The sequence below is a fragment of the Petaurus breviceps genome, unplaced genomic scaffold, assembly GCF_028583685.1.
Source record: "Petaurus breviceps papuanus isolate PSGF00001 unplaced genomic scaffold, PetGlider_PUasm1.0 91133, whole genome shotgun sequence".
Taxonomy (NCBI): Eukaryota; Metazoa; Chordata; class Mammalia; order Diprotodontia; family Petauridae; genus Petaurus; species Petaurus breviceps.
Window position 1 is genome coordinate 99,558,000 of NW_027187419.1, and position 25,650 is coordinate 99,583,649.

General features: G+C 38.6%; 1 protein-coding gene across 2 annotated transcripts in view; it reads left to right on the forward strand.

Annotated features, from left to right (window-relative positions):
• Window positions 1-25,650, forward strand: part of GAD1 (glutamate decarboxylase 1) — a 55,524-nt gene that overhangs the window by 13,078 nt on the left and 16,796 nt on the right. The window contains exons 4-11 of one of the 2 annotated variants that reach the window (XM_069080677.1): window positions 2,231-2,473; window positions 8,244-8,334; window positions 17,136-17,248; window positions 18,749-18,864; window positions 18,948-19,027; window positions 19,258-19,312; window positions 22,529-22,645; window positions 24,290-24,354. In XM_069080677.1, coding sequence (XP_068936778.1) covers window positions 2,231-2,473; window positions 8,244-8,334; window positions 17,136-17,248; window positions 18,749-18,864; window positions 18,948-19,027; window positions 19,258-19,312; window positions 22,529-22,645; window positions 24,290-24,354 — 880 coding nt within the window. Of the gene's footprint in view, window positions 1-2,230; window positions 2,474-8,243; window positions 8,335-15,198; window positions 16,612-17,135; window positions 17,249-18,748; window positions 18,865-18,947; window positions 19,028-19,257; window positions 19,313-22,528; window positions 22,646-24,289; window positions 24,355-25,650 lie in introns of those variants that run through there. The other variant, XM_069080678.1, reaches the window with a different exon arrangement.

A 25,650-nucleotide genomic window follows, 5' to 3' on the forward strand; every position in this document is an offset into this window, starting at 1 on the left:
GACTCCCCAAATCCTACTTATTTTGGAAGCCAACTGAGAATGTCAATCCCACCCCCAATTTATTGTAGAAACCTCATCTTCCAAGGATACCTTTAGAAGCTAAAATCTCAGAATTGGAAGGGACCTCATCTAATCCAGCCTCTTAATCAGTTGAGGGACCCATTCTATAGCAGACCTGCCAAGAATTTCTGCTCAAATACCTCTGATGATGAAGCAGTTCACTCCCTTATTAAACACCAGTAATTGTTGGAAAATTCCTTCTAATGTAGGGAGGCAGAAAGCTTGTGAGGTCTTGCACTAGCCAGAAAATAGAGCACAACTCTGTGGTTTGGGTTGTTTTTGCTGCCAACGGGCAAAGGTGGTAATGTGGGCCAGGAGACTAGAGTTCAATGATGGAAGGCAGAGAACCTAGTTCAAATCACACCCCTAGCTCACAGGACTGATGGAGAATCATGCCATCAACCTCTTGACAGACAAATGCCATCTGGAGTCAAGACAAATATTTTGGACAGGACCATTTCAGGAATCGGTTTTGCTTGACTGTCCATATTTATTTTTCTTTGTTACTGGGGATAGGGAAGATGAGGAGATAAAACTTATTTTTATTAATAAGAAATAAATTAAAAGACAAAACAATACAAACCCTGCCTCTGATGCTTGCTACCTATGTGATCTTATGTAACTCACTTGGCCTTTCTGGGTTTTAATTTCCTCTATAAAATAAGGGAGTAGACCAGAAGGCTTTCGAGGTTCCATGTAGCTCTCAATTCTAGGACTTTAGTTTCTTCCTTTAGCTTTGCTCTTTAGAAAAAAATTAATATTTTTTATCAACAAAAATCTTATTTCTCTCCCTCCTGCTTCCTTTCCACTTTGTCCTTCTCCCTCCCCCTAAGGAAAAAAAGAAAAAGTCCCTGTAAGAAATATGTACAGTCAAGCAAAACAAATTCTTGCATTGTTCATGTCTTCAAACCTCTTCCCACCCCCCACCCCCAAATATGTCTCTGCACCGAGTTTTGTCAGGAGTCCTCTGGTGTCATGATTGGTTGTTGTGTCAATCAAAGTTCCTAAGTCCCCTTAGCTTTATTCTTGCAATACAAGTGGCTGTTATGGTCTCAAATATCCACATATTTCATGTGGCATTTCTTTGGCAGAGTCCCCAAATGGGTTTTGGAGATGTAATATCTCTGTCCCCATACATAAATTGAACTGAGATTCCTTATAGTTATAAGTTATAAGTTCTGCCCTTTGGTTCTAGTTCTGCCTTCTGGATATTTTTTGAGATAGTCACGTCTGATTCTTTGTGACCCCATTTGGAATTTTCTTGGCAAAGATACTAGAATGGTTTGCCAATTCCTTCTCCAGCTCATTTTACCCATGAGGAAACTGGGGCAAATAAGGTTAAGTGACTTGCCCAGGGTCACACAGTTAGGAAGTGTCAGAGGCCTAATTTGAAATCAGGAAGATGAGTCTTCCTGAGTCCAGGCCCAATGTTCTATCCATTGAGCCACCTAGCTTCTCATAGAAAAGATCTATTCCTTCTTCTATATTTCAGCCTTTCAAAGATTTTAAGATAATTATCATAAGTGAGTAGAGCACTGGCCTTGAATTCAGGAGGACCTGAGTTCAAATCTGGCATCAGACACTTAGCAAAAAAAACTAGCCATGTGACCTTGGGCAAGTCACTTAACCCCAATTTCCCTCCAAAAAGCAAAAAAAATAAAATTAACATATGCCCTACCCACCCACATTTTCTCTTCTCCTTTTCCCTTTCAGGCTAACCATCTCCAGATGTTTAGATTGTGAGTGTGTGTGTGTATGTGTGTATGAGTGTGTGTGTGTGTGTGTGTGTGTGTGTGTGTGTGTGTGTGTAGGGGGAATAATAAGATCATGAATCCAGAGGTGGAAAAGGCCTTGGAGGTCATTAAGTGCAACACCATGATTTTACAATAAGGAGACTGAGACTCAAGGATGTTGAGTGACTTGCCCAGTGAAACACAGTTACTAAGTATATGAGGCAGGATTTTAGCTCAGTTTTTCTTAACTCCATGTAGCACTCTACTCACTGAGCTCCCTAGCTGAGGGTTGATGGTGCATGTCATAGGACCAGCCTTAGGACTGGAATTTGGGGACAGTGGTACAGACAGGAAGGAATAGGAAAGATATTGTTGGTTCCCAGGCATGAGGCATCCAGATATTAGGTGTTAACTCTTTGCTATCTTTCACCTCTCAGACCTGCTTCCAGCCAAGAATGGGGAAGAGCAAACTGTACAGTTCCTTTTGGAGGTGGTGGATATCCTCCTCAACTATGTTCGGAAGACATTTGACAGATCAACCAAGGTGCTGGACTTCCACCACCCACACCAGTTGCTAGAGGGAATGGAGGGCTTCAACCTAGAGCTATCTGACCACCCTGAGTCCTTGGAGCAGATCCTCGTGGACTGCAGAGATACTCTGAAGTACGGAGTTCGAACAGGTAGAGTCCCAGGCAGGCAGCTACATGGAGATTAAACTCTAGACTCCACACCTTAGTCTCTTCCTCACTCCCTCCCCCTAGCCCCAAATGTACACATAGCTCTAAAGAAGGACTGGTAAGGTCAAGCTACCTCAGTGGACAATCAGCCCCATGCCAGGTAGCCTATGGGAATGATACAAAATTTCAGAATCATGGGGAGGGGGGCCGCTAGGTGGCGCAGTGAACAGAGCACCAGCCTTGGAGTGAGGAGGATCTGAATTCAAATATGACCTCAGACACTTAACACTTACTAGCCATGTGACCTTGGGCAAGTCACTTATGATGCAATTGGGGTTAAGTGCCTTCCCTGCTCCAAAAAGAATCATGGGAAGCTAGTAAATTCCTTTTGGAGGTTCTGTCTGGTATCAAGAATTTTTTCCTGGTCTGCTCAGGGAAATCAACTGATTCTGGTCAGGTCATCACTGTTTAAAAAACAACAGCAACAATACACACACATCTTAAGTATTTATTTATATTTTTAATTAATTTTAATTTTTATTCTGAATTTATTTAAACAGAATGATTGTTTTCATATACATAGTGGAAAGGAAAAAGAATATGGTATATGAAACCTCAGGTCTCTATTTTGTACAGCTTACTTTTATTTTTAAGTATATGTTAAAATCAATTTGTTGCTTTCAAAACTATCCTATTTATATGATCTTCTTTCTGGCCTTCTTTTTTTTTTTTGAAGGGGGGAGGGCATGACAATTAGGGATGAGTGACTTGCCCAAGGTCACATGGCTAGTAAGTGTTAAGTGTCTGAGGCCAGATTTGAATTCAGGTCCTCCTGACTCCAGGGCCAGTGCTCTATTTACTGTGCCCTGGCTGCCCCCTGGCCTTTCTTCTCATCTTTTCTTTCCTTTAAAGAAAAGCATGTTTCAATAATTATTCTTTTCTTTCCTCTTTTCTTCTCTTCTTTTTTCTTCTCTTAACCTAAGTCTATCCCCCCCCCTTCCACTCATCCTCCAATGGAGATAAAGGAAAAGAAAAACATATACCAAGCAGACAAATTTCCTACATTGTGTGCATCTAAAAATGCGTATCTTGTTCTGCCTCTTAAGACTATCATCTCTCAAAAATCAGGTAGCAAGTTAAGCATATACTTATACTTGGTGCTATGCAGTGCATTAAACAGATAGGAGACTGATTCTTCTTGTTCCTCTTTTCTCTGTGGTTTCATCCCTATTTCTATTAACTCCTCCTCTCCTTGTTCCTGTCACTGGGTAGGATTCAGACTCCTGTTTATTTTTTTCTCTCACCCAATTTGTGAAATCAAACTCTTCAAGCCTCCTTATTATCCCTGCAAAACATCTGTGAACTCTCAGCCAAAAATCTCTCCTTCAAGCTAAAGGTCCCCTGGAAGCAACCCAGAAGGTGATTCCAAAAACAATGTAGAAGTCAGAGGTATTGGCTAATTATTGTGGTTCTTTGTGAGCACAACCCAGACAGCTCAGATCAAAAGTCCATGGTCTTGTAGCTCATAGAGCATATGGAGGAGAAATCTGCATCCCTCCAGAGTAAGGGGAAACAAAATGCACATCTGGCTATGTATGGCTAGGTATTTGTGAGTCTCTCACTAAGGGAAGAGTACATTTTTTTTTAAATAAATTTTATTATTTTCAATGAGCAAGAATCCACTCTCTCACTTTCTCTCTCTCATCTCCCTTTCCTTCATTGAAAAAGATAAACGAAACAAAACTCTCATGATGAAATGAATAGTCAAGTTAAAGAAGCCCCTACATTGGCCAAGCCCAAAAAGCACATGCTTCGTTCAGCATCTCTAGTCCATATCCTCTCTATTAGGAGGTGGGTAGTATGTTTTCTCCTCACCTGTCACTTGGAATCATAGCTGATCTTTGCATTCATCAGAATTCTTAAATCTTTCCAGTGTAATTGTGTAAATTGTTGTTTTTGTTGTGAATTGAAGTTAAATTTCCTGGCACTATCTGGTTAGCTGAATTCATCTAGAGTGCCAAAAAGGAGAGGTTTTGCTTATATGTGTTTCCCTAAAGATTCACATTCCAGGTGCTGGGAGGAAGAGGAGGCAAAATTTGGAGAGTTGCCCAAGGTTGTCAGCAGCACTTCCTCAATTCCTAATTGCCACCTCTGGTTAACTAAGACAGCTTGGTCGGTACAACCTTTCTTGCAGGCCTCTCTGGCCTTTCCAGTTTACCTGAGGCATTCAAAAGCTTCAGAGAATAGTCTTCTCTCAGTCCCCAAGTTCTTCACTTGATCACAGCGGCCTTTCTTGAGATACTACTCCTCATGCCAGAAGAACCATCGGTTCATTGTTTCAATGTCTTCTAGCATGGTAGACTTCTTTTGACTTCTTCTTCCTTCTGCTGCCTGGTTTTGGGCCATTTCACTGTTCAGTAGGATTTCTACCACATCTCACCTTCGCTAAAAACAAGAAAATGTTCAATCTTTCAGGGAGGGGTAAAGACTGGGTCTCTCTAGCCCAGGGTGGAAGTATAGCACCCTCTACCAAGCCTAACTTCCCTGATGACCAGCACAGAAGCTTTGACTAATTTTGTTTTTCTGACCAAGGCCAGTTTGCTCACTCCGTAGGCAGCTTGGTAGTTCTCCACAATGTGGGGTTCACCATACTGGTGATGGACTTGGTGTGGACACCCCATAAGCTTTAGTCCAATCACAGCTAAGAACTCCTGAATTCAAGTGATCAACCAGTCTCCCTCTCCCCAGCAGCAGGGACTACAGGCAGGGGCCACCACAGTTACTTATGATAGAAACTCTAGTAAAGGTAAATTGAGGTTTAAAAATAACTAGTGGTTTAATTTATGTGTTCTTTCTTCCCTCCTTCCCCACCCTCCACCCCTCTTTTAAAATTGATTGAAGTGTGGCTTCTTGGCCACTCAGAGTTTTTCATTTATTTGGCTTTTTATTCCATGTTAACTGATTCTGAAAATTTTCTTTTTAAAAAATTTAATCTAAATTTATTTTCAAATAGAGATTTTTATTCCTTTTTTTCCCCAATTCCAAATTCTCTCCCCCCCCCCCACTAACCACTCCCTCAATGAGAAGGTAAGAAAAACAAAACCAGGGGGAGGATAGGTGGCACAGTGAATAGAGCACTGGCCCTGGAGTCTGGAGGACCTGAGTTCAAATCCGGCCTCAGACACTTAACACAAAAACTGGCCATGTGACCTTGGGCAAGTCACTTAACCCCAATTGCCCTACCTCCCCCCTCCAAAAAGCAAAAAGAAGGAAGGAAGGAAGGAAGGAAGGAAGGAAGGAAGGAAGGAAGGAAGGAAGGAAGGAAGGAAGGAAGGAAGGAAGGAAGGAAAGGAAGGAAAGAAAGAAAGAAAGAAAGAAAGAAAGAAAGAAAGAAAGAAAGAAAGAAAGAAAGAAAGAAAGAAAGAAAGAAAGAAAGAAAGAAAGAAAGAAAGAAGGAAGGAAGGAAGGAAAGAAAGAAAGAAAGAAAGAAAGAAAGAAAGAAAGAAAGAAAGAAAGAAAGAAAGAGACAAAACCTATTACAGTCATGTACGACCAGACAAATTTCCACATTAGCCACTGAAAAATTTCTAAAGGGATACACTTTAAATTCAGTTAATTTGCTCATCCACTTTGATACAAATGGTGACTGGTAATTTTTCAAAGGGGTATACCTTTTACTATTCTTAATTATCTAATTATGATTTTGTACTTGGATAGGCAGAGGATCACCTGATGGGTGGGGATTCTTGAGTGAGAATTCTCTCTACAATCCATAGGACATTTGCCCTAGACAATCTAGAGTTGTCTAATGAACTTTTAGAATTTGGTCCTGCAGTGATAACTAGTTAATTACATGAATTTCTTTATTAAAATCTTTATACATCACATGAATTTCCAGGTTTTTCTCCTGGAGACTATTGGGTACAAGAGGTTATGATTTAAGAAATGTTTTCAGGGTGAGCCCAGATGACTAGGTGTGTGTCTAAATGAGTGAGTGACATGTTCAAGGATATGTCTATATCACAGTAGAATCAGCCCAGACATTTAAGTATGTCATTTTACATTTATACTATTTTCCGTTGTAGAACAAATTTGTATTTTTTTAAACTGGACCTGTAATTTTGTGGGTACAGGGAGTTACCTACTAGTGAAAACCTTCTACTACTCGTGCAGAATTATACCTTCTCCTAAGGTTATAGTCGGAGGGTTGCCTGGAGACCTGAGAAGTGAAATGACTTTCCTACGCACACACAATTAAGTATGCGCCAGAACAGGCACTCAAACCCAGAACTTCTTTCTGAGGTCAGCTCTCTATGCACTGTCCAAGGGTACCAGCTGAGCACTGTGTTGAAAGCTAGGGATACAAAAAAAAAAAAGCAAAAACAATCCTTGCCCTCAAGGAGCTTACAATACAAAGGAGGGACAACATGGAAACAAAACAAGGTATATACAGCATAAATAGAAAATAATTGACTTAGGGAAGGCTTGGTGACTGAATGAAAGACAGAAGAACAGATTGGTGCTTGCTGCTGTGGAATTCAGTAAAACAGATTCTTGGGGACTGATTACATTCATTTCATAATTTCATCAACTTTAATATCTTTGCTACCACTCTTCTCCTCCTCCCTATGAATGCAAAATTGACCAGAGCAATGACTGCACTGAAGAGCTTTAGTATCAGGCATATTAATAAAGGTATTATGAGAACAAAGGACTTTGTTAAAATAAATATTACTCTGTTAAAATAAACATTACTATTCACAACAATACTTAAGTCATTGAACTTTTATTATTGTCTTCATTATTTGTCCCCATTACTATTATTTTCATTTTCCAGAAGAAGGATACTTTGGTTCTGTCTACACAGGACCTGAACATAGGCTAACTTGAGTGAAAAGTTGAATAAAATCAGGCATTTGTCATCTTGATTTAGTTTTTGACAGAAATAACTTAGCTTCATAAGACACAGAGAGTCTGATTAACTGGTCCAAAGTAATTTAACATGGTGGAAGCGGCAGAGTCAAGGTTTTTCCCCAGGTCACAGCACCATTCTCTCTCTCTAAGGGGGTTCACCTTCTGAATAAGTCACAGGAGGGACTAGACTAGTCCAAAGCTGACTCACTGAATCTCACTTTGATCCAAGGGGCTTTGAGAGAGGTCATACTCTGTTGAAATTGAAGAAGTAGTTAAAAGTTCTCAAGGGTATTTCATCTTATTTCGAACTGGGAAATTAAACATGAGAAAAATTTGCAAACCAAAATCACCAGTCACAAGAAACAGAGTGATTGACTTTATAATGCAGCAGTCTCTGTTTTATTTTAAAACTGCCCCAGTTTTCAAGCTGTTTTGTGGGATATCTCTAAGCTTTCAGCTTGATTTCAGAGGGGACAACTATGCCCTTTCATTGTATGCCTTTTGGTATTACTGTTCATGATGGATCATGGGTATGACCTCATTTGACAATCCTTGTGTGCTTTTTTAAAAATTACTTTTTGATTTTATTTTCAGTTCCAAATTTTCTCCCTCCCTCCCCCCCCCCTCCTCCACCTGACCAGAAAGCAAGGGGGAAAAAGTCTATTACAAATATGCATGGTCATGCAAAACAAATTCCCATGTTAGCTATGTCTGAAAAAAGAAGGAAGAAAAGAAAATATGCTTCAGTCTGCACTCTGAGCCCATCGGCCCTGTATGCAGACACCAAAGTCCTCATGTTCCTGTGACTGTGTGAACAGCTAGGCCAAAAGTGATACATATGTTATTCTTGTCTCACTAGGTCATCCTCGATTTTTCAACCAACTCTCTACTGGACTGGATATTATTGGTTTAGCTGGTGAGTGGCTGACATCAACTGCTAACACCAATATGTAAGTCCTATATCTTTTTCTTCTTTTCTAATAAGCAATACTGATACATTTTTACCATTCATTTGTGTTTTTAGAGATTAATCCCTTTTAATTTATTATAACTTGGCAAAGGTTGCTAGGGGAATTTTCTGCTGTAAAATCCCTTGGGCACATGATTAGAGTCATAGAGTCATAGATATAATCATAATTAATAATAATAGCTAGCATTTACATAGCATTTTAAAGTTTGCACAACACTTCATATATGTTAACTCTTTAGATCCAGAGCTGGGATCTCAAAAAGTCATCTAGGTCAACCCTCTCATTATATAGAAGAAGAAGCTGAGACCTAGAGAGGTTAAGTTATTTATCCAAGGTCACATAGCTAATAAATAGCAGAAATGGAATTTGACCCCAGATCCTCTCAATGTATAGTCAGTATCCTTTCAGTGCTGGCTATATAGTAGGCCATCCTTAGCTCTGTGACTCTGGGCAAGTTACTTAGGCTCTCACCATAATTTTCCTCATCTGTAAAATGGGGATAATAATATTTGTAGGTGGTATCTATCTGACATGGTTGTTATGAAATCCAAAGATAACAGGTATAAAGCAGTTTGCAAACTTTAAAAGGCTGTATAGATGTTAGCTATCATTAGTATCATTACCACTCAATAAACACTTTTTGAATTGAATTGAATTAATGAAACTCATTGACAAGACTCTAGAACTTATTTAAGTTGAAACTATGGGGAAATGTCCAGATCTTCGGAGAGGGTAATTAAACAACTTTTCTTTCTCTCTAGAATAATCTTGATTCGTTTTCCCACTGATAATCAAAGCCATTAAGGTTGGCGATCCCTCTGCCTTAGGTTCTTACTATACATTCCAAAACTTTTGGAAGAAAAAAAACTCAATCAGTTGTTTGATTGAATTAAATGATTGTGGAATATCTGATTGTTTAACTGACTGTTACTTTTTACCCAAAACCTATTCATACTTATTATTACCTCCATGGCCATCCAGCAATGATCCCTATGTTTCTTCTTTGTACATTTATCCTCTGTATCAGTTGTGTCAAATTTATAGAAATGGGTCTATTAAACTGTACATTAAGGATCCCTGTGAGCTATATATTGACTCACAAAACTATGTATTATAACATTATCTATGTTCTATTTTCTAAAAATTTGTTAAATATTTCTCAGTTATATTTGATCAGATTTGGGAGATGTTTGACATCTCTGTTCTACCACTCAGAAAAATCACAAGTTAGACTCCTTTTCTGGGTAGGGCTTGTAGCCAATGGAGCATTTTCCTTTTCTATCAATACCACAATAATTCTGTGCCTCCAGAACAAGGGTTACAACATTCACTAATGTATATTGGAAACAATCATTTGGGTTATCTGATGGGCTTAATTCTTGTTGAGATTCTCAGAGTTTATGTTCATGATAAAGGAGACTCAGAAAAATGAATTTAGCTGGAAAGGTTATGATTTAAAAAAGAAAGTCCTGTTTGACATCAAGATGGAATGCAGGTTACTCAAGCTTAAGATGTTTTGTTGTACTTCAAGACCAAACTACTACCATCCACAACACCCTAAGGCCATTTTGAAATTGTGTATTGATTTGTGTTTCAAAAGTGTAAAGTGCTGTGAGTCAAAATACTTCCCGGTTGTAGAAGACAAGTTTCTATCAATTAAATTTGCTATTTTAAACTGGCATTAGATTAAAAAAAATGTCTAAATACTCAAGTCTTCAGTGGCATATATCCTGAATGATGACATTGATCTGGAAAATGGAAAATGAAAAGAGCTTTAAACTGCCCCATCTGTGGGTAATGGTTGACACAACAAGGTTTAACCATGTGAGTTATGAGGCATGATATTCAGACACATGAAATTCAAGTTGAAGGTCCATTGTTATTTCAATGCCTATCCCAAACAAAATTCTCCCTTTGTTCACCTTGTCATCTTTAAATCTATTCCTTTGTGATTCATCATGTAATTTATATAAAAGACAAAAATTGTACTATAGTGATTAATAACTTTTAAAAATCATGGTACATGCTGCCTATTCAAAGCATCAGTTACACTTAAAAATAACTATTTTATTATAAAGCTAAATATGAGTTTTTTCTGTTCAGTCATGTCCAACTTTTCATAATGCCATGGACCATCCTGACATGGCAAAGATATTAGAGTAGTTTACCATTTCCTTTTCTAGTGGATTAAGGCAAACAGAGGTTAACTGACTTGCCCAGGGTCACACAGCCAGTAAGTGTCCGAGGACAGATTTGAAATCGGGTCTTTTTGACTCCAGACCCAGTGCTCTATCCACTGAACCACCTAGCTGCCTCCAAAAATATGAGTTTACTAAATTCAACTACTCAAAGAAATAATTTTATATCTTCTTGTGATCTGAAGGTGACCCCAGCTTCTAAAAGTGTATGCCAATGGAGTGTAAGTTCTGACAGGTCCTACTAAGTTGGGAAGTCTTCCAACATGGGCCTGGCAAGTAGACCTTGCCTGTCATCTACCCAAAGACCAGCCAAGCTAAGTTTAGAGAACCACATAACTGGAAGGTGGCCACCTGGCAAGGATTTTTTGGGGGGCCACATCAACTATACTGAACATCCTCTAAGGTATGGAGGGATTACTAACTATATTAGTGGAGGGAATACCTATGTCCTTACTAATCTCAGATCTTTTGAAATATTCAAAGATGGGCTCAGGAACTATAGAAATCAGTGGACAGTTGACCATATAGCACAGATGCCTTTTTTAATGCCTTTGATGAATTCACTTGACCATCCTTAAATGGCTAGTGACTCTTTTGTCAACATTTTGACAGTTTTTCCCCTAACATGTCTGGCTAAAATGTCTAAGTAATTAACATTAGCTTACCTCTTTGAAAATTTATGACCCAAATACCTTCTTCAAATGCTTTTCCTTTAGCAAGAAAATCACATGAATTTTCTTTTTTTGTCCCTGCTCCTTTTCTGCTCTTTCCTAATCTAAGTTGAACGATGAAATGCTAAAATGTATTTCAGCCATTGAAGGTCAAAGTAAACCCCTTTAATGACACATGGTAATTGCAGCTGTACTGCAGAGTGGATATTTTAAAAATATGATACAATTCCAACAGATCAATAGAGAAGGTTATTTAAAACGGTAAAATAGTTTCTGCCAGTTCTCAAGACAAGGTATTGTCTAGAGAAGAGGTAATAACTATTATCTAGAAATTGTTCTAAGCCAGTTCTATGGGAGGATCATGAAATGTGGCAGGAAAGTCAAGTTCTTTTGGGAGGAATTACCTCCCTGCTGATGGTTATCTTCTCAATATGGATGCAGTGTTCAAAAAATTTCTGGGAAAAGATGGGGAAAAGGATCAAGGTTTTCAGATAGGGTTTGCATCAATGATGCACTCAGCACCTAAGCTACATTTTCATTCGGTAGGCAATTACTATGAAGAATAATGACTATATTCCACAAGCCATGTAGGCTTGTAAAGTGTACTCCCCTATGACATCATTAAAATGGCCACCCATGTCCTTTCTGCATTGTTAGCACAGAAAAGATATCTATTTCAGTTTGCTTTCATTCCATCAGTGTATGCCTTCTGTTTCAGGATGCAGGCTCCCAAGCCTAGAGTCCAGTGCAAATCCATGAGGGATTTCAGACTAAGAGGGTAGGGTGCCTCCCCCAAAGGCATTTGGTTTTCCAGGACTGGTTTGTACCCTTGTTGTTGTTGTTGCTTTGTCATTTTTCCATTTGTCCCATTGTGACACCATTTGGGGTTTTCATGTCAAAGATACTGGAATTTTTTGCCATTTTCTTCTCTCACTCATTTCACAAATGAGGAAACTGAGGCAAATGTGACTCACACAGCCAGTAAATATCTGAGACTGGATTTGAACTCAGGTCTTCCTGACTCCAGGCCTGGCAATCTATCCACTTTGTCACCTAGTTGCTCCTTGTACCTTTGTATCTTCCTACAAATGCTCGATGACCATACTTAGTGACAAGATCACTCACAGCTCCTGCACTATTTCATTAGCAATTCAGAGCAGCCAGGCCAATAATTTCATAGAAATTGAACTCAAGAAATTTTATCTGTGAGTTGCCATGATGCTGTATGCCTAGCTACATTTTGTCAGAAAAGCACACATTATCAGTAGCTCTTACTTACCTAGAAGAAACTACCCTGCTAGGGAAAACTGGGGAAGGTGGTCAACTCTGGTTTGGCCAAGACAGTAGAATGAGAGGAGCCTCTTGTGTGCTTCTCCTTCATTCTACTGCCCCCATCGTTCCGACCCACAGTACTCTCTAAACTTGTCTTCAATTTCCGCAAAGACAATGTTAAAATCTCAAAGACTGAAGGGACCTCAGAAGTCATCTGGTCCTCTTATGCAGTGATCCCCTCTGTGACAGACCAAAACTCAATATCTGCATTGCCAATGATACTAGCTCACAGTCCATTCCATGTTAAGATCTTTAATTGTTTGGAAGGTCTTCCTGAAACACAGCCAAAATATGTCCCTTTATACCTTCCACTACATGGTTCTGGTTCTTGCATCCGGAACCACACAGACGAAGGCCGCTCACTTTCCCGCACAACACCCTTTCAGATATTTGAAGGCAATGTCTTGCTTCCTCCTAGCTTTCTCTTCTCCAGGTTTAACAACCTCAGAAACTTCTAATGACATGGCTTGGAATCCTTGGACTCCTCTGCTCACCAAGCCCCAGCTTGTTATTTTTGTTCTTAAACTGTGGTAGCTCACAGAGGACACTGTAATACAGGTGTGATCTGACCAGCCCTACTACCACCCCCAAACTCCGGGTGCTATATTCTAAATTTTATGAAGTGGTTAAAACTAGTGGGGAAGAAATTCCCTCAGGGCCCATTACTCCTTGAGTGAAAATCACTTGATGACTTACCTTCCACCTTGGTCCTAAGATAACATGGTCAGAGAAAGGACTATGTATAATCTTTTAGTAGGGAAGCCACCCCAGATGTTTGGGCCAGTGCAGCAGAGTTTACTTACCTTTCCTAATGAACGTATAGAGACAGGCTATCCTCACCGTCACATTGATATGAGTTATTCATTTCTTGCTTCTAGGGCCTAGTTCCTGTATTTCAACCTGGATCTTTTATCTCAGATCCTGATTTCTTATTCTCTGCTCCTCCCACTTTGTCCTCTTGCTATATAATTTGCTGCTGCATCCTGACTTGAATTCTGATCCCTTGATATCTGTACTGGTTCCCACTTGTTCCTCAGGGGACTTCCTCTATCAGAAGCCAGGCAGGGTGAGATCCATCTGACCATATATTGTTCCCTCTTATGGGGATTTCAGAGCTGGCTTCAGGGGTCAGGAGCCACAACATTATCCTAGAGGGGAAATGGACTTGCCTGCCAGACACTAGGTAAGGACAGGATTGAGATCAGGAACAAAGGACAGAGAGCTAACCTGAAGGGGAAGAGTCCTACCAGGACCATGTAAGAGTTTTCAAACAGGCTGTAGCTAAAATCAGGAATTAGGAGGCATGGAATTAGATAGACCATATCATCAGAGTAAGACCGGTAGATAGGTAGGTAGGCAGATTAGATAGATAGATAGATAGATAGATAGATAGATAGATAGATAGATAGATAGATAGCAAACATTTATTAAGTGCCTACTCTCTGCAGTGTACTATGCTAAGCTTTTTATAATTATCTCATTTTATCTTCACAACAACCCTGGAGATAATCATTTTTCCCATTTTACAGATGAAGAAACTGAGGCAGAAAGAAGTTAAGTGACTTGCCTATGGTCACACAGCTAGTAAGTGTTTAAGTCACATTTGAACTGAGGTCTTCCTGACCTGTGGGTATTCTATCCATTGTACGGCTTAGCTGGCTGTAAGACTTGGATATTGGGATGAAGCCACAGAGTAGGAAGCAGGATTGATTGGTGCCGGACTTTCTTATTATTGAATTCTCTAAGCTTTCAGTTTTTTAATTAAATTTCTTTTTTTTTTCAAATGTCAAGCATTTTTTTCCCATTTCCCCATTGCAAAAAACCCCCAAAAAACAAAAAATAAAATCCTTCTAAAAAAATAAGCACAGTCAAGTAGAACAAATTCCAGTATTAGTCATTTCAAAAACCATGTGCCTCTTTCAATATATCTATCACCTTGCTCTCTGAAGGTGAGTAGCCTTTTTCATCATTGATCCTCTGAACTTATGGTTGATCACTCACTGAGCAGAGTTGTTAAGTCTTTCAGAATTGTTCATTTTTACAATGTTGATTTTATAGTATAAGTTGGTCTTCTACTTCCTAAACTCCGCTTCCAAATCCCAAGAGTGCTGGCTAACCACCATGGTCCAAGGGCAGGGGCAGGCCAGAAGTTAACATGAGCAAATTTGTACCTGACCCACCTGATTAAACAACCAAGACCAGAGATCACCTGCTCAGGCAAAGCAAAGGATAATTAGACTGGTCTAAAGCCAGGCAAAGGGCAAAAAGCTGGACAAATCATGACATCCTGTTCCTGGTCCTTTCTCCCTTATCCATCTGTGGTCAAGGTTGACCAATCCTTGATAAGTTTCTGACTCATTTTGTTCCTGGTCTCACCACAGGTCAATTCTAACAAGCCTTCTTAAGGAGTTTCATAAGTATCTAGTGTACCCACTGTGGCTAGCTCCAGAGATCATGCCAGCGTCTCCACAGTGTTAAAACAGTTCATCCTCCCAATGGGTTTTTGGAAGCTTTGATATACCCTCTGCCAGCTCACTTGTTCGGTGATGTCTGATGTCACACATCATGAGTTTGCAACTTGGTACTTTAAATAGCACAGGCTAAACCAGGAACCCTTCTCTCTTCTTCTTCCTTTATGACAGCCAGTCTCCAGCATGCCATCAGACATAAGGGATTGTTGGTTGCCATGATGATGGGGCTCAGAGCAGGACCAAAGCATGATTGTGGCCCTCCAGAGGTGATGGTAATTAAAAAATGACAACCAAGTATTCTTCCTTCTAGTAGTTCAGTGTCATCCTAAGAGCAGTGAACAGATTCTTTTTGGTTAAAAAAAATCTTTTACCAGTAGAAATAACATGAAAGCTCTCTGGGATAATTTCCCTCCCACTTCTATAACTGTCATTAAATTGATTGGTTTTGTCCCCACTCTTGGAAATGAGAACTGTTGCTTGCATCTTGTGCCTGAAATTGGCCTTTCAGACATTTTTTAAAAATTGTTAAAGCCAACAAAAATTCCACTTGACCCACATTCTTATTGGGCCCTCCCCTCATTGACTGACATTGCAGCGTCCCCTTCCTAGGCAGATTCACCTTCTCTTGCTTCCCACATCACAAGGCTAAGAGAACTCAGGCATCTACCTTCAGCTAATAATCAGAGCCTACTGCAAGGACACAGATGCTCAAAAGACTAAAAATGAACAGTAAATAGCGGCAGAGCATTTTAAATATCTTTTAGGCCTGCTGCTTAATTTTCACTAGACCTACCTTGATTTTTTTAGGCCCTGGACATACACATATTTTCATATCATGACTGGGGGAGCCTTTGCCTCCCTTCAGGGGGTCACTTTGCAGTTTACAGCCTGCTGCTTGAGATTCAGTTTGGCATAAGACAAGTACCACATGCCAGGCCATCTGATGCCCTTTGCCTAGAGTAGATAGAAATACCAGTTGACTGCCTTCTTGTTATTTATAATTGGTAATTAGAAAATCATCCTTTATAATTACTCTTGATAGATATTGACTTCATGGTACTGTCGAAACAAAATTGTCCTAGGGGATTATCAGTAGAAAAAAATCCACATAGATAATTGCACTTAGATTTTAAAAACCCAAGCCAATATTTCTAATTATTTTTGCAGTTAGCTTTCTGATGTTCATGATTTTTTTTAAAACACCCTAGAATTTTTTGGCATCAAAATTTCATATTATATAAGTATGAAATTGGCAGTGATTGAAAATTTTTCTTTGCAATCTAATTTTATATGGAACTGTCAATATATTTATAATGAAGATGTGCATTGTCATATAATCCTAGGCTAAAATGGACCCAGAGAAGTTGCCTAGTCCATCCCCATGCCTGCAGGTAGGACCATATCCAACTATTCCAATAGGAATCTCTCTTATTCTCTTAGAGATCATTAAAAAAAAAGATTATAAGAGAATATTGTCACCTGGCAGTTTTATCTAATTGCTTTCTCATGTAATTGTCCCTCCTTAGATTCAATGGGAACACAAAAAATTTTCACAAAATGATTTGTGAATAAATCACATATATATATATGCATATATATGGATATTTTTTAGAAAAGCAAAAAACCACTATATTTGCTGCATTCTTACAAGGCTTTATCTCTCCAATTCCTGGACCACTGTTCAGTTCAGTCAAACTTCTGGTAAATCCAGTAGGGGAAAAAAAATCAACAAAACAAATTTATTGGTTGAATTGATTAGTCAATAAAATAGTAGCTCCAGTAATCTCTAGTAGTTCTCTGTAGGTTCAGACAGAGTCTTTAAAACAAGTGGTGTCTTGGAAAAGGTATGAATGTTTAGTGTTTTCAGGTACTGTCTACACTGGCAGAATGAAGTGAAGAATTTTAATTATCTGGGAAATTCATCCTGATAATTAATATAATGGTGTCTGATAGCTTATAACTGGTGACTTGCTCTATCTTCAATAAAGACATTTTATTAGAGATTTGGAAGACCTTTCTGAAGAAATACAACTTCCTCTAGGTGAGCTCCTGAAATTAGTGGTTGGTCTTTGTTATTCATCTTCTTTTTTCCCCTGCCATCTTTTAAGGTTTACATATGAAATTGCCCCAGTATTTGTCCTCATGGAGCAAATAACACTTAGGAAGATGCGAGAAATTATTGGATGGTCAAGTAAAGATGGTGATGGCATATTTTCACCTGGTAGGTTTCTTTTTCTTTGTCTCATCTCATTAAAGCCACAGAATTTAGAGCTCTGTTCTTTAGATTGGGTGAGGACATTTGACAAAATGCATCTAAAGGGTTTGTGGAAGAATACTGAAAGTTTTCTGAAGTTTTTCAGTTCTCCAGACTTGCTACTTTGAGAGATGCCCATCTATATAATGCCTAAACAACTGATCAGTTAATGAAATTACTGGTCAATTAAGAGAAAAAAGCAAGCTAGTTTAATGAATACAGGACTTCTGGCCAAAATGGTAGATCTGATAGTCTTATGTAAACACAAATTGATTCTTTAAAACAAACACAAGTGTTCTTAGGGAGTAAGTTATAAGTGTACTTTACTGAGAAGGGTTTATATGTGGTGTCTGAAAAGTCTTAGTGCAGTTGTCAATTGATACATTTAAATTACAGTTGTAGATTGTAAATTTTTAAAGTTGTGTTTGCAAAGTAAAATATGCACTTTAAAGAATATACAACTATCGTGTTGCAAACATCTAGTTAATTTAGACAGATAATTAATTAACCTGTAATATCTAGATAGTTGAAATAAGAAAAAAAGAGGTGTTTTTTTGGTCTAAATTAACTAAATGATTGTTCAATCTCTGGTTTCATTTTCTGTGTAGATTTGGGTTCTATTTTTATCCAAGTTTTCTAAAAATCACTTACTTTCATACAAAAATATAAATAATTCAGCCATTTGAGTGCTCTTTAAGGAGACAAGGCATTCAGTCATCCTACATGCATTTATTAAGCACCTACTGTGTTCAAAATATTGTGTTGGGTATTAGAGGTGCAATGACAAATAGTCTCTTCCCTCAAGGAGCTTCCATTGTGATGGCAAGTAGGCAGGGGACTGAAAATTCAGGAGATAAGAACTTTCAGGAAGTTCCTTTGCTTGCTTCGTCTCTTCCTTCAAGTCTCTAATCTTTCCGTTTTTCAGTTTCCTCATCTACAAACAGTGATGCTTATTATTGCACAGGTTGTTGGAAAGCACTAGTAGTATGTTGCGATGGAAACAACTTCAACCTATCACAGTGCCTGACATATAATAGGCACTCAATAAATTATTGATTGACTTATTGGTTGAGTCATTGATCTATGAATCAACCTCAGATTGAGAACAGAAAAGTTCTATTTCTTGATAACTTCTACCATCACCCCCTCTTTCACTTCTGCTCAATTTGAGAAAGGTAGGCTGCTGTGGAAGAACCAAAAGTCAATTTATAAGGATGAATCTAATAGTTCTATGATGAAGACTTCTACCCCAGAACAGATGGGAGGATAGAAGTTGGGACCGTAGTGGCCACAGTAAAGGAGCAAGACTAACTAGGGGATAGTCCGGAGTATCCCAATCCATCAAGATGTCGTTCCTTCTCAATCTTATCTCCCTTTATCTTGAACCTCAAGCATTGACTTTGTTGTTATGGGAAATAGGAAGCACAATGCCAGATTCCCCTCAACATATGTCTTGTTTGGTTACAGGGGGTGCCATATCCAATATGTATAGCATCATGGCTGCTCGATATAAGTACTTCCCAGAAGTCAAAACCAAAGGCATGGCAGCTGTTCCCAAACTGGTCCTCTTTACCTCAGAACATGTAAGTTACAGCTCCTGCTCAAACAATGTAGTCTATCCTAAAGGAATGCCTCCCTTGTCATTACATGGCTCTTTTTGTTGCAGAGTCACTATTCGATAAAGAAGGCAGGGGCCGCACTTGGCTTTGGAACAGACAATGTGATTCTGATAAAATGCAATGAAAGGTAGGAGGGGAGGGTGACTGCTAAATTTTTTGATGTATTAAATGTGTTCATCTGTTAAATTTGTTTTACTGTGCTTAAGGGCTGGCTCAGTACAATGTGCCAAGTTGCTAATGAGCTGGTGAAAATATCCGATTAAATTACTTTCTCCTGCATATGAAGCTCCTTCACGTGCAGCCTTGTTGATGCTTCTTTAAAAAAAAAAATTCTATCTCCTTCTGTTACGATTACAGGGGGAAAATCATCCCAGCTGATTTGGAGGCAAAAATTCTTGAAGCCAAGAAAAAGGTGAGTGTGGTAGAAAAGTCTGGACAAGAGTCAGAAGTCTTGAGTTTGAAACCAAGCCTGAATATTTATTTGCCCACATATGACTATGAGCAAGTCACTTATTCTCCCTAAGCCTCAGTTTCCTTAACTGAAAAAAGAACTATAAGACCTATCTTATATTTCTGCCTTATAGGCTTGTTATAAGGAAAAAGTTTTGTAGTATGGTATCATGGAAAGGGTACCAGTACTGGACCTGGAATTAGAAGTCTTGGATTTGAGTCCCAGCCTTGACTGTATGATTTTGGCCAAGTGATTTAACTTTTGTGAATCTTAGTTCCTTGTCTAGATAAATAGATGTAAAGATAAATAGATATTTAGATTGATAGATAGATAAATGGATGATAGATATTTAGATAGATAATATCCACATGACCTAACTCACAAGGTCATTGTGACAAAGGGACTTTATAATGTGCTCTGTAAATGTGAGTTGTTATATTACAGCCATATAATACAGATAACCTCTATTGTTTACATTTTTAAAACCTACTTTTGCTTTGGAAATTAAAAGTTATTCTTAAACTAAAAAATTATTTTATGAATAATAGTATTCTGCAGTAGATGATGAGATGGTTTCACCATCAGGGAAGATGTGGGTTTAGGTCCCTCTTCTGACACATAATGACAAAGCCCAATGCATCAGTGCCCCCAGAGGACTCTTTAAGACTATAAACTGCATAGCAAGTGCTGAACAATACAGGTAGAAGGAGTTTTCCCACTGGAAATACCATACATTAATGAAATCAAAGGTACACACTCCCAAAACATCACTTAATGTTACCTCTAACATTTTTTCCTCCATTTTTTGTTGGTCTTCAGTTAATAAGTTGGCCTGATTCTCTAAAGCTCTGTCTACATGGTGCCCAAAAAAGTCAGCTGAAAAGTGAAAAATTCAGCCTAAAGTCAGTTATTTTGTCCAAATAATTCTGACAAATTATTGCCAAATAATTCTGTCTCTGTTCTTCCTTCTTTTTTCTTCTTTCCTTCTTTTTTCTTTCTTTTTTCCTTCCTCTTTATTTTTTCTTGCTCAACTGACTGCTTGCTTTAGCATCCTATAGACACAGCCTTATTTAACTTTTAACTTGCTTTTTATACTGGTACCATTTCAGTTTAACACTGGAGTCTGTTTAGCAAACCTATTCTCATGTTCTAGTTTATGGCATATAGTAACAGGTCTTTACTAATCCAATCTCAGCAAATTCTATTAAGTGAAAAATCTTGTTGAACAGATGTATTCATAGAGGCCTTGCCATGTTACAGTCAATCCATTTAACAGTAATGTTTTGGTTTAGTATTCATGCCTTCTGCTATTACAATATTTATTTGCTGGGCTTTCAGTAGAGTGAAGTGAGAGATAAGAAGGAAAGAGACTGCCAAAATTTGGGCAAGAATAATTCAACAACAATTTCAATTCAACATACATTTATTAATGACCTGCTATATGCAAAGTACTTGGTAAGTGCTGGTGCTAGAAAGACAAAAATAAAGTCTTTGTCCTCAGGGAGATTACATTCTAATCAGGTGTCACCACATGCATAGCATAAATATAGTCCAAGGAAAATGGAAGTCGAGGAGTACACTAACAACAGGAAGTCTCATGGAAGGCTTCCTGGAGGAGGTGGCATCTGAGTTGAGCCTTAAAGGAGGACAAGAATTCTGAGAGGTGGGAATGAGGAAAGATGGAATTCTAGGCATGGAGGATGGCTTGAACAGAGGCACAGAGGTGGAGGCGGAGCTAAGGTACCTCAAACTCTTGACTCCCAGACGTCTCTAAACTCATTTCAGTTCTATTACACTATTTCTTCCTTTCTTGTTTATATCAATATTTTGATATATCAAATATTTCAAGTTCTGAAAATGAATGGATTTATGTAACTTACTACTATGTTAGCAGAGTAATAAACCAGAAATATTTCACAAAGGATGCCTACTAAGAAGTATGGACAATATACATGTAAAAAGATCCCACAAAGATTTTATGTGATGTCCTGCAACAGTTTTGTCCCTCTGTATAGGAGGCAGCATGAAGTAGTGGCAAGAACACTGACCTAGGTCTCCTTTCTCTGCCTCAGTTTCCTCATCTGGAAAATGAAGGAGCTCAATTTAGATAATTCCTAAGGTCCTTTCCAACTCTATGTCCTATGATTTCATAAATTCTTCCTTGGTCACTTATCAGCCATGTTGACCTTCAGTCTCCCAGTCTGGAAGCATTTTTAATAATGTGTTTTTATTCATGCCTTTGTCTTTGCATCACAGTCTGCCCATATACACAGAGATTAAACCTTCCTTTGTGACCAAAAAAAAAAAAAAGAAAGAAATTTCATGCCTGATAATGTATATATTATTATGTTCTGGTAGTTCTCCCACCTCTCTGCCTTGAGGGAAGAAATATGCTTCATTCTGTTCTCTGGAACCTTCATTAGCTTTGCAGTTACCCAAAGATCAACTTCTTTTTATTGGTCTTTTCATTTGTATTGTTGTAGTCTGGTGTTTTGTGCAATTAGCCCTACTTATTTTACTCGGTATGAGTTTATACAAACCTTACCATGAATAAGTATTTACTAAGCTCCTGCTATGTGAAAGGCACTGAGGATACAGGAGCAAAAATTAAGCAGTCCCTGCCCTCAAGGACCCTACATTTTATCCGGGGAAACAACATATCCACATAAGGAAATACAAAACAATTTAAGGGGGCAATTAGGAAAGATGTTGGGTAGAAGGTGGCACATGAATTTGAATTTTGAATGGGGCCAGAAATTCTTAAGAGACAGAAGTGACAAGACAGTGCATTCCAGGAATGAGGGACAGCCTGTACAAAGCACAGAGATGAAAGAAGGAATATCATATAATGAAAAGCAAATAGGCTAGTCTAGCTGGACCTAGAAAAGGAATTCTATGTGATGAGCCTAGAAAAACAGGTTGGACTTTGAGCAAGTTACTTCTCTTTTCTGGGCTCAGGTTCCTAATCTGTAAAATGAAGGGGGTGTACTAGATTGCCTCTAAGGTTCTTTCCTTCTCTAACAATCTTTAAGTTTACTATAACTCACTCCAGGTTGTTAAAAAATAAACACAAACAATTCAGCTGCCACCATTTGAAAGCAAACTCTGATACCACTTGTTTTAAACAAGAAATGTTAAAGATTCATTAGTTCTTTTGTCTTTTGACTTGTTCTATAGGGATATGTTCCTCTTTATGTCAATGCAACTGCAGGCACGACTGTGTATGGAGCTTTTGATCCGATACCTGAGATCGCAGATATATGTCACAAATACAATCTTTGGCTGCATGTTGATGTAAGTGCTGAGACACAAGAGATAGCCCAAATCCAGCTAAGTGAAGGAAATGGCTTTCGTTTTGGGGAACTCGGGCTGTTACCAATCTCCCAGGTGTCCACACCCACTCAGTCCCATGCTCTCCTCTGGTCCACAGTCAGCTAATTCTGGACAAATGTCCAAAGTTGCATCATAGACTGGTGTTCTTTAGATTTCTCTGGCCCATTCCAGAGCTACTTGAATTTTCTTTGGTTCATATCCACCAGCTTCTCCCATAGGAACTTCATTTCGATAAACTGCTCCTAGATGGCATAAACATGAGAAAAAGGATAAAGGAAGTGGCTACACATGCTTGATTACCTGCTGTCCATGCCCTTTGCTTAAAAAGATTGGTCTAGAAATATAATGACACTTATATAATGCCAGCTGAGAGATATTTTACCCTTAAATTGTTCTGAAGAAACATAAAGGACAACAGAGAACATTTTAAATGTATAACTATATTTCTTCTCTCCTCTCTCTGCCCCCTAGGAATGTGCTGGTAAACATTTAACAACCAGCTCTCTAATATATATATATATATATATATATATATATATATATATATATATATATATATATATACATATGACATACTTTAACATTTAATTTGCATTAACATTTTTCCATTGCTTTCTTAAGTCTATACAGTCAACAAACCAATAAATCAAGTCCTGATTTGTAACATTTGCTGATTTCCAAGGTGTAAATGCTCACACATTGAAAATTTAACAATCTGTCTCCAACATACCCTAGCTCATCCTGTTTCTCTTTCTTCCTCTCCCTCTCTATTCTCTCCTCTTTCCCTTCTTCCTTCCTCCTCCTATTCTCACTCTAACACTTGCTCTTTCTCCACCTTCTCTCTCTTTCTTTCCTCAATGTATCTCTCTTCTGTCTCTCTGTGTGCCAGTCTCTGTGTCCTTATCTTTTTAACTCCTTACACTTGGACTGTCTTTTCTCCTGTGAAGCAGATGACAAAACATATATTATATTACAAATATGATTCATTTCTATTTCTGCTTGCCCTTTTCCCTCCTCCCCCCCACCCCTGCAGTATTTTGCATGGCTACCCTCAGAGAAGTCTGGACATTTCGTGGCTTGCTACAGCCTTCAGGGACCACACCAGTCACAGTCATACAAGTATTATCTTGTCATGTATCTAGGTACTTTGAGATACACCTCATGCAGTGAGAAGCAACAACCATCTTCAGCTCTGCAATGCTCCTCAAGTGGTCCCTGACTAAAGCAGCAGCCTAGAAGGGTTTTTGATCTTTACCTCATCAGTACCCAATACTTTTGGACATCTGTGGTGCTACCACTGACTTAAACCTTAACTAACATGATGTCCCACCTGCCACCAACTAACTTGCATGACTGGAACCAGGGTTCATACTTCCCTCAGTGAAAGCTTCTTTTAAAAAATGGCAAAGATTAAGACTTGAAGCTGTTGCCAGATAAAGGCTTCGGTGTGTTTATTTTGACAGAGGAATGTCTGGGTATCACCTTTGATATGAGCCCATATGTTTAATAAAGAAAGCTATAGAATGGCCAAGTAGCCTAGAAAAGACTTTGGAATCCTTACATGCACCTGATCCCCGTATCCCTCTTCTTTCTCCGCTCTCACAGGCTGCCTGGGGAGGAGGTCTGCTCATGTCCAGAAAGCACCGTCACAAGCTCAATGGCATAGAAAGGTATGGGGCACAGTTTCCAGGAATCCTCCTATTCAGAGCATCAGACCTGTACAGTGTGATCCTGTGAGCCAGGGTGGCACCTTTTTGATTACCTTGAAGAATCAGTTATTTTCCTACTTAGCTGGGAAATGCTCAGGTGCAGACTTTGCAGTTTGCTATGTTCACTCACTAATTCACTTCCCTTCCTTCTCTGCCTCATTGTTGCTGGCTGACTCCCTTGAGATAGAAAGGGAAGAGGGGTTTGAGAGAACATCCCTCCCTCATTTATTACACCTTTTCTCCTCTCCAGTTCAAGGCCAAAAAAAAAAACAAACAAAAAAGTAACTTATAAAAAGAGGGGAAAAATCATTAGCATTGGCCTCTCTTTCTGTTCTCTATAGTGACTCCTCTGGCTTAAAGCCATTTCTCCTGACCATCTCCTAACTTTGTAAGGAAAGAGCCTCAGGAAATAAGGATGGCCATACAAAACACAAACTGTAATAAAGCGAGGTCACACACAGAAACCAATCCAGACACAATTTAGATTTGTCAAACAACTTCCATTTTTAAGTTTTGAATCTGGGAAAAGTTGAAACATATTTTGACTCTGGGAATTTTCTTCTTTAATGTGAGTACATATGTGTGTATTTGTGTTACATACATGTGCATATAAACATGTATTGTGTAGTATAAGTGTGTGCATACACTGTATATGTAGAGTATATGTACAGTGCATATATACACACATGCATATTCACATATTCACTAAGGAAGAAAATACCGAGTCAAAATATTTTTCAGATTTTCTTAGATTCAAAATTTTAAATTGGAATTTTTTTTTATAAATCAAAGAAATTTAACAAACATTTATTAAGGCCCTACTATATGCAAAGCATTTTTCTAGGAGGGGGGGTTAGAAAGACAAAGATGAAGTCTTTGTCCTGGGGGAGATTACATTTTGTTCAGGCTTTACAGCATGCACAGCACACAGTCTAAGAAAAATGGATGTGGAATAGAACACTAACAAGAGGAGGGCTCATGGAAGGCTTCATCATGGAGGAGGTGGTACCTGAGTTAAGAATTCTGGAGAAGAAGAAAGATGGCAGCTTAGGCATGGAGGATGGCTTGAACAAAGACTCAGAGATGGAAGTGTAAGTCAGAGAGACAGACAGATAGATGATAGATAGATAGATAGATAGATAGATAGATAGATAGATAGATAGATAGATAGATAGATAGATAGATGATATCGATGATAGATAGATAGATAGATAGATAGATAGATAGATAGATAGATAGATAGATAGATAGATAGAT